The 15,071-nt window shown below is 37.1% G+C and overlaps 1 protein-coding gene across 6 annotated transcripts in view; it reads left to right on the top strand.

Moving 5' to 3' along the window:
- Positions 1 to 15,071, top strand: part of TCF4 (transcription factor 4) — a 341,982-nt gene that overhangs the window by 290,018 nt on the left and 36,893 nt on the right. For all 6 annotated transcript variants that reach the window (XM_063076471.1, XM_063076472.1, XM_063076470.1 and 3 more), the window contains 3 exons: positions 810 to 915; positions 4,619 to 4,752; positions 10,471 to 10,603. In XM_063076471.1, coding sequence (XP_062932541.1) covers positions 810 to 915; positions 4,619 to 4,752; positions 10,471 to 10,603 — 373 coding nt within the window. The remainder of the gene's footprint in view (positions 1 to 809; positions 916 to 4,618; positions 4,753 to 10,470; positions 10,604 to 15,071) is intronic.

The raw sequence follows: 15,071 nt of genomic DNA, 5'->3' as shown, positions 1-15,071 counted from the left end.
TGCCTTTCTACTATTCTGTCCTGTTTAAAGGAAACATAAACAAGAAAATATGCAGGCTATTTTTATAAAGAACTGCTTCCCCAAATCTCATGAGTATTAGTAAACAAATGTAAGTGAATTAGGTTTTTGGCACACTTTTTAAGTTTATTGTACACGCAAATATAACAAGCACTAAAAAGGAGATCTCCTCCTTTCCTGTGCACAAACTGATTGTTGGTGGTCTTATCTAGATCCAGACTTTTAATGGCCTTTTTGATGCATCTCTGCAAAAAGCTGACACTATGGGAATTTAATATTTCAAAATATATTTCGTTTTCTGTGGTCTGGATAGTTCATTCATGTCCTTTCTCTCTCTCTCTCTCATCTCTCATAGTGAAATTTTTAATGGAAGGATAGAGTAAAAACTACCTTTTGGAAGAGGCTTGTTGTATACCTTTCTGTTTTCCCCTTTCACATGCTCATGGACTGTCTGTGTTTAAAGAAAAAAAGGGGGACAAGGGATGCTTAGACTCCCAGGACTACCCTTACCCTGTAAGGATTATGTTGTATGTTTACAACTAGACATGGTTTGCAGTATTCTTGTCTATAACTGGAAAATAGCATACCTGGTTTTTTCCCACTCACACAAATATACTGAGCATTTTTTGTTTTGCTGTGTTCTGAAAGGGGCAGTATTTCTAGGGTTTGATCAGATTTAGACTGGATTGAGTAGAAATTTAGCATTTGGTACCTGCTTCTTACAAAATAATGGACCTTGAGATGCTTTGGTCGGTGCAGAAAGCAAAATTGAATTGGTTCTCCTTCCTCAGGTCTATGCTCCATCAGCAAGCACTGCCGACTACAATAGGGACTCGCCAGGCTATCCTTCGTCAAAACCAGCAGCCAGCACTTTCCCCAGCTCCTTCTTCATGCAAGGTAAGATGCTTCTTCTAAGGAGAAATCCACTGGACAGAGTCTTCCTGGGTCTTTTAATGTCATATATGGGGCAAAAGAAATGGAGTAGTAGACAGGTGCAAAATATTGGAGGTCATGCTCTTCTAAAGAATTGAATTCCTTAAAGATAAATGAATTAATTAAAAGTTTACTAAAACTTCTTTTTTTTTTTTTCTTCCTTAAAGCCCTTTGAGTAAAAATGAGCTAAGATTAGATTGATCTGCTTCACACAGAAAGGACGCAGCTGATGGTCTTTCATGACTGACCATTTCAGCATCTTCATCATCCCCAGGAAGGGGCGTGTATGTTTAGAGGTATTTCAGCTCAGTGTATGTTTTGAGCATCCTAGATTTAGCCAAAAGGGAACAAGTTGTCCTATGTATAATCTTATATAAAAGTTTCAACCACTTTATTAGTTTGGAGGTAAGAACAAGGGTCCCATTTAAGATGAAGTGATTTGTCTAACGACTGGAATATTATACAGTGAAAGCTCCGTCCCAACCTGCTAACTGATTTAGAGTAAAAGCCCCAATTTTTTCCAGGGCGAAATGTAGAAAATTACACCTTCATGGTCGGTAATGTAGATTTGTTTTTTTGATTGTTCAGTGTATTTAATTTAATGCGGATGGATGTGTGCCCTGCAAAGCTTATAATCTTGCCACTGGTAGTATAGCCCCTTTCCGCTGCTGAAAAAGACCACGATGGTTGGAATGACAGCACCAACTTCATGAAGGGACCATTCGGAGAATGCAGCTAAGGGCTTGATCCCTGATATGCCTGTGGCACTTATTTTCAAAATCGGATGATCTTGTTACCAAGTTGATACCCTGAATTCAGATGTGGAATTTACCAAGAACCCCTGTGTGCAGAAGTTTAACATTTTTGCCTGGGTGTGAAAAACCTTATTTGAGTGTGCCTTGACACAGTGCCATGGGATTTCCTTTTTTATACTGCTTTAGGAAGGCTTATATCACAGAAAGAGGAGCACAGTTGGGCAAAGAGTACCTGAGGAGTAGTCTGGTGTCTCACTTAGATGACAGTGGGCACACTCAAAGTCCTTCTGATTACAAGCGATTTATCTTCTTTCCCTTCAGTGTTGGTTCTTTTAGGTCATTAGTTCACATGTGAAATTCCGTGGAAAATCTATAAAATTGAATCGAATGGGTCCCTCAGGAATAGAGAGAATTTGTTCCACACATAATGGAGCTCATGTTCACAGGGATCCTTTATCTTTGTAACCCGTCCTAGGTGTAACTCTCAAAGGGACACAGCAGGCAGTGTCACTTGGGTACATTCTGTGCCATAACAAAAAGCTTATCACCTTCAGCTATAAACAAACAGTAGCTACCTCAGCATCAACTCCCTCTTCTGTGAGCAGTGGGAGAAATTGTCCTACAGGTGCTTACAGGGTTCTCAAAGATTCATCACTCAAAATAGATTCTCATCGAGAAAATTGACAGAAGGATAGATTTCTTCTCTTTGCCTGGGAAAGTGGCTTGCTCGAGGTGTGCATGTTATAGGAGAGGCCGGGTAGATTAAACAGTAGGCTCCTTTCCATAGCAGACCATATAAAATATGGGAAGGAAATTTACTTTTGTGCATATGAATACCCAAAAAGTGAAAAAAAAAAAATCGAGTTGACATTTATGATGAGCACAATTCATTTGCACACATCTAATTCTATTCCTTCAAAACAACATTATGCCAAGATCAAGGGATGTGATAAATATTAATTTACTGTGCAAAGCATAATTTATGTAAAATATGTATTTTTATAAGTCTGAATCGAGTAGAGTATTCTATGTTAACAATCCTAAATGTATTGCCACCCAGTGCATCACGTTGTCACAATGTTTCAGGAGACTCTTGCTCAATGATATATATTCTCTATTTAAAATGTTAGTGGTCTCGAACTTTATATTTGAATTGAAGGTGACATTTAAAGTTCTGTAATCTGAGGACTAAATCTAAAGTACATGAATAATAACTTTTTAAAAAACCCTGTGTTTTCACATTCTGACAGTTGCATCATAATCCTGTCTCACATCAGCTTCTTTCAGTAGAGGGGTACATGGTGCCCTGAGAATTCAGGACTTGAAAGAATATGCAATGAAGGTGGAAGATATTCAAAGCCTGTCTGGAGCGTATTTTAAACTCACTACTGTGGCCTCTTATTTTTAACTTTAATTTCCATCTTCTAGTTAAAACTCTAAAGTTGTCAAAATCACAGACATGATTTTGCTTGCATGGTTCTTAAAGAAAGAAGTCTACAGACTATTCTTCCCTGTTCTGAAATGAGTCCAGTTCTGAAATTCGAACTTCTGGATATAAAAACTCAGTGGAAAAAAAAAAAAGCTTTGAGAAATACAGCATCAGATTTAACTTGCCTATTGCCTACATTTTTAAAAGGCCTTTATTAAATAAAATATTTTGGTGAAAATATTCTTATTTTCAAGGAAGCAATACCTGCTATACACTTAATACCCAGCTGATGACCTGGTATGAATTCAGCACTCAGTAATTTTTAATAAACTATTGAAAGGAGGTTATGAATGAATGAATTCAGCAGTAACAGATTATTTTTTCCCCTTAGGTTTGAGAAAACAAAACCAAACAATAGCAATCTCTAATAATAACTTCTAGGCCAATAGGCTCAGAGAATAAAAAAAAAAAAATCTGTAGGAATATTATTAATATGCCGTTAACAAAAGGTTAACTTCATATTAAAAGGCACTTGATATAATTTTCATATAACTTTAAATCTCTTTATTTTTTATTTTTATTTTTTGGTAGCTGGCTTATGCGGAAATCCAAACCACATATAACGCCCTGTTATAATACCCCATAGTAACCCCATACTCTAACCAACTGAGCTAACCAGCCAGCCCACTCTTTTTAACTCATCATAAATAGTTTTATAAAACCCAGAGGCTCTCAAAATTATATGTTGCATAATATCCACCTTATGGTATGTATGTACTCTTTGAATTGCTACTGAAGGTTTAAGATAACTATACTCATATACCTATATGTACCAAAAAATAAAAATAAAACAGCCTAAGAACCATATACTATATTTGACACTCCTCTTCCCCGCAAACCGTATTATAATTCCAACTTTAATTCTACCTACTGTGTATGTTACAGAAATGAAATCCAACCTTTTAAATCTGAGGTGGTCTTTTTTATTATTACTTATTGCTTTGTGCTTTTAAAATTTGTAAACTTGCCAACTCTGTAATGTCTCAAATATTTTATTTTCAACCCAAAATCTAGGAACCATTTAACTTTTTACTTGGTTTTCATAGAAAAGGGGTCAGTAGAGAGATACATGGTGCCCTGAGAATTCAGAACTTTACAGTTGTCATCTGACTTCAAAGAAATGTTTCCTTTAGCATGAGTTACCTTGCTGACTTGGCAGAATTCTATGAAGAAACATGCTCTGTTGTTCTTTTACAGTTGTATTTTTACTAAGAACAGTGTAACTTTGTTAAATGCTTATATTTGTTTGATAATATAGAGCCACTTGGGAAAAAATAATGATGACTGTCTTCTGATGTAATCAGCTAACCAACACAAGATGAATACACAACAGGCAGTCATTTTCAAGTATATGAAAAAACCCTATTCTATAAGGCAAGGCTGAATGCCTCAGAAAAGTCATGGTTTTCTTTGTCCTTTCCAGATGGCCATCACAGCAGTGACCCTTGGAGCTCCTCCAGTGGGATGAATCAGCCTGGCTACGGAGGAATGTTGGGCAATTCTTCTCATATTCCACAGTCTAGCAGCTACTGTAGCCTGCATCCACATGAACGTTTGGTAAGGCAGACTTGCAAGGAAATAGGGATAACACAGCTCGTTTATTAAATCTCATCCTCTATCTTTTCATGCATGTACACAAGGACTCTGCAAACAAATGCAAAAATGGTACACAGTCAGTATTCTTACAGTTGTATTGTTTCTGTGCTCAGAGACATAACAGAATCAATCACCTTTGTAAACCCTTCAGACTTTCTTTGTTCGTTTGTTTATTGTGTTTTATTCTGTGCTTTTCTATATCACAATGTCAGCTTCCTTTGCTACATAAATACACACTGTATTTGGGTTGCAGAATTTCAGCTATGGCAGTTGCTTGTCATTTTTTGCTGTCTGTAGTTTTGAAGGATATACTGCAGAGGGCAGAGTGACAGTAGGTGAATGTTGAGAGCAGGTAATGTGCATCACACCAGGGCATTTCCATTTCCCCTGGACTGACTCATGTCAGCTGTTGTGACATACCCAAAAGAAAGAGTTTATACTCGTATTTCCTACACACTCCCATCAGTAACAGCAACCGTGGTGTTTCTCTGTAAATCAGATTCCCAAATTTCAGTATTTTAACTTTAATTGCTCACATCCCAATCTGCGTCTGATATTTGTGTTTTGCCTCACTCCAGGTGAAAACTGCTGGGCTGCAGAGTGTCCTGTCTTTCGTTACTAACAGTTTTCACTCTGTTGATCACCTGCATTTATCCATCCTGCCCATGTCTCTCCATCCTGCGGGAAACAATTCATCTGACTTTTTTCTATCCTCAAATACTACCACAGCCTAGAATCTGCTTATGAATTAAAGTCTGTCATGAAATGGAGGAAAAAATCTAGATCATGAGTTAAGTTTGGGATGCAGATAAGATGGGACTTAAGTCCTCGTGCAAAAATATAGCTTAAAAAATGTATGAACCTCAAATCGTACAAATGTCAAAGGGTGTGGTAAATCCAGTGAGCCTTGGTGGTACTTATATCACTACACTTCTTCTTGCAATTTGTCCCTTTTTCTTCCGTTTATATCTGCATTTATGTTTCTTTCTCTGTTCAGATATAGGGCATAATGCTTTCTGGATTTCTGTAGTCTTTTCTCTACTTTGTTCAACCACTTAGATATTCTGATATTCTTGAAAATACATATTTAGAAAATACAAGATTTCTGATATTCTTGAAAATACATATTTAGTTGGTCCTAGTGACAGACACTATGTGGTCAGTTTGCCTATACATTCTTGAGAGATAAATGATAGAGATAGAATTGACCTTTTTGTATCATCTCCTAAGTTTGAATGTGTAAATCACAAACTATCTCAAATTTCGGCACATTTTCAGTAAGTAGCAAGTGACTTACTTTCAAATTTCCTCTTCTGCCTTCTACTTGGAGATCTTAGAGTGAATGCTTAGAAGAATAACAACTTTATTATATTAGAATTTCTTTTGGTTAACTTTTTTATTTCTCCACCATCATTTTTCACTTCTCTAGGAACTCATAATCAAAACTACAAGTGTCCTATGAGCAAGGAAAGTTTTGATTATAAATAAAAATTTTTGGCACTATTCTAATATGCTGGAATATTAATCCTTTTAAGAGTTGTTCATTTGAGGTTTATTTTTCTTCCCTCCTATATTTCTTTCTTTCTTTATCTATTATGCTGTAGAATTTTGAGCTAGGTGATTTGATTTTATCCCAGTCAAGTCCACTACATGCGGGCATATCTTTGATATGTGCTCAAATGCCCAAAAAGTATAATTTCAAAATGGAAACCAACTATATACCTTTTAGAAAAAGTTTTGCTGATCCAAAACAATATTACTAACCAGGGAGAAAGATCATTTTAAAGAAGCAATCCAATAGGCTACATCAGAAGCCGTATGTGTAAATATCATTAATCTATCACCAAACACAGGGTTTTTATTCTTACTATGTTCAGATAGCAAATTTCATAGAATAGGGTCTTTGTTTTAAATGGTAAATGAATAAGCTCCCTGATAATGCATCCTAATGAATTTCCCAATTGATAATGAAACTATTGAATTTTACATTTAGTTACCATTGTAATTTCAGTATTTAACTATCTGAAAATTTCTCACTGAAGTGACTTGGAAGAATCTGACAGTGATGGAGAGTGATCTGAATATACAGTGGCAGTCAGTGTCCTTTCACTTGAAAATAATGGTAGTTCTTCACAATTTTTGTTCTTAGCATTTGGCTAGTCCCGTACTAAACAAAGGGGTTAATTTAAGAAAAAGAAGAGAGCTTTCCCTGGATTATTTTGGGTATAATTTGGCCAAGTTAGCATTATCTCTAATGGTGAAACATTTTAGAAATGTTGTTGCCTTTATTGCTTTATACCATGTTATAAGAGAATGTGTAATTATAAAGCCTAAAACCCACATATTTCAGTAGCACCAGTCACCAGTTTTAAGTCTTTAAATCCCCTTTACAGTTTCAACCTCTACAACAGAATCCCTCAGCTAATCACTACTATGTTACAGATACATGCACAAAATCACCCAAATGAATGGAGTTTGTGGTTAGGCTTTGGAATAGGTTGTTGTAGAAGATTTAAGTTTGGAATGACTTGGCAGGGTTCTTCTTAAAAATAAGGAAGAGTCCTCACTGGCTGGCATGATTTGGGCGTGGTTTTTGCACTACAGAGTGAAATAATCCTAGGAGTTTAGAATTTTAGTATAAAGAAAGTTCTGTTGACTTTTATTTTTTCATAACCCCTTACCCCAGTACTTCTCAAACAGGGTGATTTTGCCCTCAGGAATATTTGGCAATGTCTGGAGACATTTTTATTGTTACAACTAGCGGGTAGGTGCTTCTGGAATCTAGTGTGTAGGGGCCAGGCATACTGGTAAATAAAATATCAATGCACAGGAGAACCCCCACAGCAAAGAATTATCTAACACAAAAGATCGGTGTGCCAAGGCTATGAAACTCTGCCTTAGCCCAAAGCATGTTCTTATTCTTAGTATGTACTACCAATTATTATATTTTTCTAATCTTTAAATCACCAACCCATAGGTCAATAAAAACATCACTAATGCAAACATTTTCAACACTTACTATGTTAATAGACTCTAAATACACTATCACTGGGTATCATAACTAAAAATAAACAAACTAATTGTGGGCATGTAAAACACTGCATAACTCTCCTTATCCCTTTGTAGCAAGCAGGGGTGACAGTAATAGCTGGAGTAAGAGACTGAAAGGACCTCTTACAGTTGATCCCTAAATCCTCTAAAAGAGACATCATTCACATATCACTGATATTCTCTGTGGTATATTCATTATGTCTCTGAGTGATAGTAGTTTTTAAGATACTTTTCATTGTAAAATAATCTAGTTATAAATCTGACAAACTTTTCTCAGCATCTGATTTTCTATGAGTATCTAAAAATAACTGTTTTGTGTGGATTGTATTGATTTCCCCATTAAAACCTATGGGGATTAAATTTTCTTTTATTCTTGGAACTCAGTGTTACCCTTCTGTCTGTGAAATCCTGAATTACTGCTCATTTTACATAAAGTTAAAAGGGTCCAAAAATTCTCACTGTTGATTACCTTTTTCCTGTCTCATCTTCTGATTATTATAATTACTTAAATGTTTTTTTATAATTGTTCTCCTCTTTTTGAGTTTTGCATACTTTGGACTAATTTATAGTTTATCTATTCTTCAGACACTCAGCACGGAATAGGACTGTGTACAAGTGAAGTCAGACCCTCTCTTTTTCTTTGAGTTTTCTTTTTCCGCATTCTCTTTCTTTTATTTTATAATATTTTTTTAGCTCTATAGCAGAAATAGCTCTATTCTTGCTCTTCTGAGTTTGGTGTTCCATGGCTTATCCAGTCTTTCAGATTAGCTGTACTATGGAATGGGCCCACTCTATTATTCTTTGGAGAAAATGTCATGGACTACTTCGGCTCTTATTTAAGTGATAAGTAGAAATGAGGTTAATAGGTGGCTTAAGGAATTTTTTGGTTAAGGAAAGTGGTCCATGAAATTAAAAAGTTTGAAAGGCATTCTTGGGAACTTGGAACGAATCAAGTATATCATCTCAACTCTTTCACTGAAGTCTCTTAAGTTGGACTATTCTGGGTGTACAGAGGTAATGTTTTCAAAGACATCTACATGTCATTGGCAGACCTAGCTCTGAAATGTAGTTTCAATTCCCAGACTGTTTAGTTGTCTCTTAAATAAGTCATATTTCATTCCACAATTTATTGAAGTCTAACTGATGAGCAGTTGTTCTTTGAACATAGGGTGTAATTATGTGTTTAGTACTCAGCCACCAGTTGTAGAATATAGAGATATGAGGTCTATCCCCTCTTCTTAAAGAGTTGAAAGTATAGAAGAAATGCACCTGGAAAAGCAAGCAGTGAGAGGTAGCACAGAATGAAGTGTTAAATGGCACAGTGCAGAAGGCCAGTACACTGGGGACTCAGAGAGACGAGATGGTGAAAGAGTTGGAAGTAGTAAGGAAATCTTCAAGGAAGAGATAGAACTCAAGATACTTTTCACAAAATAAATAGGGAAACACCAAGGGACCATTGTTTTGCTCCTGATAAACAAATGCTTGGGTTTTAAACATCCCTGACTATCAGCATCATATTCAGTCTCTTAATTTTAAATTTAATTTCAGTAGAATCTGTAATAATGATATAATAAAAATAAAGATCCATAGCCCATTAAGATTACATACGAGGTTAACTTAAATATTTTTTCTTTACATATCTGTAACACATTCAGATGCCTTTGAGAACAACTTTTGAAGCTACTTTTTATCTCGAAAAGGAAACTAGATCAGTATGTCTTTGTAAGTAACCGTATCCCTTTTAGTGATCTGCTCTTCCCAAACACATGGGTGGATAACAACTCATTTGCCACCTTATAGGCACTGTGATATGATCCCATGAAAAGTAGCTTATTTGGACAACAGTATAGTAACTGAACTCAAGGCTGAAGCTTAAACCAAATGATTCTGTAAAGATGTTGTTTTTCTTCCATAGCCCGCTATACGATGGACTGCTAATGGTGATGACTTGTGGAGAAAGAACTCAAATCAAAATAAGTTATTTTCAGTTCATTTGGTTCTAATTTAATTCAGTATAGTCACTGATTTAAGGCTTTACATATTGATGATTTAGAGAGATATTTTAATCATTAGTGCTTTCTAAATTTTTTCACTTACCATTTTGTTCTTGCTGCTGTGGTTCAGAACGATGATCCAGTTTGGCAGAAAGAAGATTTGAGACTGGTTACTCTTTGCCATTTAGTGTCCACAAGATTAGGATGAAGTGTAATGTAAACCCTGTGGATCACAACGTTGCTTTGTTCATTATATAGTGCAATATTTTTTCACTTGATCAATAGGCCATACAAAAAAATAATCGTAGGGATGGTCTTTTATGTTGCTGAAATCTCAGGGATGATTTTAATCAGTAATTTGTAGATTTAGAGATGGTGATCTTTTCTCAGTGTCCTGCTATGCTATTATGTTTCTCTACATTTGATGCAAACCTAAATTGACTGTCTATCTATGTATGTTATTATTCAAAAAATGAAAGCTGGCAGATCTAAGCAAGATGTATTCTTAGGTATTTTGATGTTCTGAAAGCTGTCTCTATTGCTAAATAGAGAGTTCTGAAAGAAGTATTAGAAAACTAACTCACCAAATATCTTATGATTGAATATGGCCTCCTTTTTCTGCTTTTTGCTCTAGAGCTATCCATCACACTCCTCAGCAGACATCAACTCCAGTCTTCCTCCGATGTCCACTTTCCATCGTAGTGGTACAAACCATTACAGCACCTCTTCTTGTACGCCTCCTGCCAACGGGACAGACAGTATAATGGGTGAGTCACAGAAATGCCCGTTCTCATGCTGACAATCAGTGTCAGGCTTTAATAATGAAGGACCTCTTTTTTTCCTTCATAACTGAACGGCAATTAGGCATTAAATATTTGTCACATAACCGAATGAACAAACAAATGACCCAAACAGAAATCATCACTGGCTTGAACCGTAATCACTTTTTATGTTGCAGGACACTGAAACTTGGCTACTTTGTTCATGTGAGTCATTAGATTGACCAAAGGTTTAGATAAACCCAAACTTCTTTGTTTCTCACACTCTCAAACAGTGATCAAAGTGAACTTTTCGTAAGACAAGTCATTGAAGACTAGTGAGATAGAGGCATAGCAGGTCTTAATAGTAGTTGCCGATCACTTCCCAAATTCCAGCCACTATGCTAAGCTCTGAACCATGACATGCCGCTGTCTTCTGAAGACTAGTTTATGTGAAATTCTCAGGTGACTCTTAATAACTAGATGAGCTCGACCTTCTGGAGACTGGCACTGTAGAATCCGTCCAAGGGGAAGAAGTGTTTGCTTACTTATGAGAGAGATGGTGTCTGGACATCAGTGGGCCAGAACTTAATTGCTGCTTTTTTTTACTGAGCAGATTTACTAACAAGACCCAGAGAGAAGCTGCTGCCAGATGAACTAAGCCACCATCCTCTCATTTTTGTGATGTCCATTGTGGTCCTCTCCTAAGACAGATAGTTTCCCCACCAGCCTGGGACATCCAGCCACCCTGGAGGAAAGAGGGAGGGTTGGTGGGAGGCAGCTACCCCCTTCTGATTCTGCCTTGACAGCCTGTCTTTTGGAGGAGGAGCACAGCTCAATGCTCTGGGGTCTTACTGAAATCTGACTTCACGGGTCACCTCCCACCCAAGGTCTAGCTCAAACCCACACCTTGTTGGACCTTCAGATCACTCCAGAGGGTCAGTGGTGAGAACCCTCAGGGTGCGTTTATGAGAGAAGATTGGGCGTCAGAATAATGCTGCCATTTATTCTTCTTAGCTTTTTCAGTTTTTGTCTTTTTCTTTAGATAGCCTATAGAACTTTGGGAAGTGGTATGAATCACTAAATGGGAGAGTTTCTGATGAGGGAGAAGATGTGTTTTGAAATGTTGCAAACATAATTTCTGCCTCAATAATGCTCTCCTTGCTTATTCAATAATAAATTTTACACTTGACATGAGCTACTTAGCAGCTTTTCACTGTCATGTCACAAAGAAGCAAATTTAGAAAAGAGCCCCCATTTTTGTACCTTTTCCTAACAAAACTTCTACAAATGTGTTGCCAGTTTGACCTTGAAGAGCTATGGACAGAGGCCACATGGGGAAGTTTTGAACTATCAGTGCAGTTTTGGCAAATTTGAAAAACAAGAAGAAAGCAAGCAGTGCAGAACTGAAAGACTGAGAAAAGCATATTTCACTTCAGTGTGGTTTGACAAATGGAAAGCCCCTTTCTGCAGTCATGAGGTCTGGTTATAAAGAAGGATGACCGGTCATTCATCCTCTTATATGACAGATTTCCTGTCTGCTTGTGGTTTAAGTAATTTTCTTTTTTTAGGAAGGCATGAAGGTAGAACAAAATCTTGAGTTGAGGAAAACATACTAAGGCACTGTTTGAAAAAAAGTCTTGTCAGTTGGTTTGCAGGCCAGTCTTCCTGGGAGAGAGACACTATGACTGGGGAGGAAAGAGATATTATGAGACAACATAACCATTCCTCTGTGAGCTGTGGGCGGCATAGCCACAAGTCTCAATGGGAATGAGGTGTGGTTGGTTTAAGCTGGTCATCTCATCTTTAGCTTGTGGATGAACAGGAGAGAGTAATCATTTGGTCTGGGCAGAGTGGAACAGTGGTTGATATCTACATACTAGGGGCTCAGCTGCATGCTAAGGTTGGACTTAACATGTTATAGACTGCAGGGCCCTGTTTAAGGGTCTAGACAATATTAAAGAAGCTCTCATTTAAAAAGGGAAAAGTATAAGATTTTTGAAACCTAGAAAAGTCTTCTTAGGACATTTATTACACAAATTATTTCACAGTAATGGGTATATTTGTCAAAATCCACTAGCGGAATGTAAAAAAGCTTCATAATCTTTTAGGAAGTAAGTAGACATGGTAATTTAACTTTTTAGAGGAACTGGCCTTTATTAATTTATATAAATACAGATATTATGTTCTCTCTTAAAAAAATTTGTCCCTCCAATTCCTTAAGTGAAAATGCAGAAGAAGATTTAAGCTTGACAATAAGCATCAGTACTGCATGGTGTCCGAGGGGCTCGTGTTTCTTTGCACTTTAGTTCTCTCGGGCTTCGGTTTGGTTTTCAGTGTGGTAGAATTCAGTGATGGCAGTGTGTCTGTATAACAAGAAGAGAAGCTTTCTCTTCTGATGTTAGTGATACTTCCCTAACAAACAGTATGGATTAATAGGATACATCTGTAGACTTTTGAAAATATTTGGCATATACTCACTCATTCTGAAAAGCAGGAAATAAAGAAATATGACGTTGCCTGTATCTCAAAGAACAAACAGAGCTAATTAAATAATTGGTAAATAGGGAACACATAGCCCAACACATGTTTGAGATTACACACATGATCCTGTAGAAAATGACTGTAAGCAATACTAATGCCGTAAGAATGGAGTTCAGGCTCTAACACATGGACATCACATTTTCCAAGTTTTTGTGGTGAAATGTGGCGAGGCAGTGAAGTCTTTTTCTACATGGCATTGATGTCTTACAAAGCTGCTTTTGCAGTTCAGAAGACCACTGCCCTGTATCTCAGTATTGTGTTTTAATATGTCTTCCTGGTGGTCAACTATTTTCCCAAACTGACATTACAACTGCACATCTGTGGAGTGAGATGTAAGCTCTAGAACTGTCAGAAGGTAATCTCTCTGGTGCCTCACTCCCTTTCTTTTTTGAGAAACCCTTAGGAAAGTAAAGCTTACTCAGATTACATTAATGAGGTGATTATTTAAAGAATGAGACATTCATCTATAGATTTTCAAGAGAATTATAGAGTAAGATTTTTTGCATGTGGCATTTCATCCACTTTGCAGCAAACTCTGGAGATACATTAGACATTTCTGAACTACATTTCTCTTAAGCACCCTAGAGTTATATGGGTATAATGCATAAGACACAGCAGTGATTCACAGTAGTTCAACTGGTGTAGCACCCCACTGAGGAGAGAAGCTGTCAGGGGGCTTTGGGAATTGCCAACATCAGAGCCCTTCATCTTGATTCCTACAGCTCTTTCAATGATATGCTGCTGGGTGTTCCTCAGAAGTAGTACAGTCCAGTGCCTTGGCATCTGAACATACATACAGAGGAGGAAGTGTTATCAGATACCAGCTGTAGACAAAAGAAATGTCTATGGGACAGGAGCCATATACATTTTGCTGTCCACATGTTTCCTTCCTACCTGCAGTGATATCCAGTAGCCCCTCCTGATCAAAAGGAGTGAGAGGACTCCCCTGCCAGAGCACAGCCCACTGAGACTACTCAAGGGTGAGAGGCCCTGGCTCCCCACTGGGAGATGCCATCTGCAGACATTCACAGGGGCTGACCCCTTGTGGTTTGGGGCTACACACCCTCCCTTTCCCTCAGAGGGAATTGGGCCTATAACTACAACATAATGGTTATAATAACTATTATTGTTTTATTAGTCTTTTACTGGCCTGCTTTCTAATGCATGGTATTTCCCATGTTTTTAAACCTCAAACCAAACAGTGTTGAAGGGACAGACTACCAAGATTGATTTAATGCACCATATGCTAAAGATTACCCTGGAATATCTATTTGGTTCATGAATTAATCTGGCTTACAACTTTCACTTCTAATGACATGTTTGTATGACATGATGCATTTTAGTATGTGGCTTTTCTAGTAGAAACATTATGTCCTTTTCCCCTTGAGGACTTGGTTTCACAGTAATTTTATTATTAGAGTAGTCACATAATATTTACTTTGTATTTCACAGGAATTTTGAGCCTTCCAGTACAGTAGGGTGATGAACAGGCACAGAGTGTACAAGTAATACAACTTTTTGTCCAGCAGTGTCAGGGCATCTTAATTCCAAAGACCACCAATGGAGACCAACAACTAGTTCGATTTTGATTTAAGTCTTCTTCATTTCCTGCACATGGTCATAGGTTCAACTTCCCCCCTGAATCCCTAGAAATCCCTCCTGCTAAAAATTAGTGCACTGTAGCCTGTATTTGACTTTTTATTCTAAAATTGTTATAGTAGGAGTGTGGCCAATGTTCTCTTTTTTGTTTTTTGTCATCTTTATACACAAGCTCATGGCATCGTTATGCTGCTTCTAATAGTTTAATAACATGAGGGTCACTCAGACACAGCTCAGAAAAACCTAATGTTAAAGCAGTCATCTTCTTTCAGGCAAACACACTATGAATCACACTTCCCTTTTTTTTTTTTAAAGAACCAATTCAAGACAATTC

Source organism: Cynocephalus volans, chromosome 13 (assembly GCF_027409185.1).
Source record: "Cynocephalus volans isolate mCynVol1 chromosome 13, mCynVol1.pri, whole genome shotgun sequence".
Classification (NCBI taxonomy): domain Eukaryota; kingdom Metazoa; phylum Chordata; class Mammalia; order Dermoptera; family Cynocephalidae; genus Cynocephalus; species Cynocephalus volans.
This window is presented reverse-complemented; position numbering and strand designations above follow the sequence as displayed.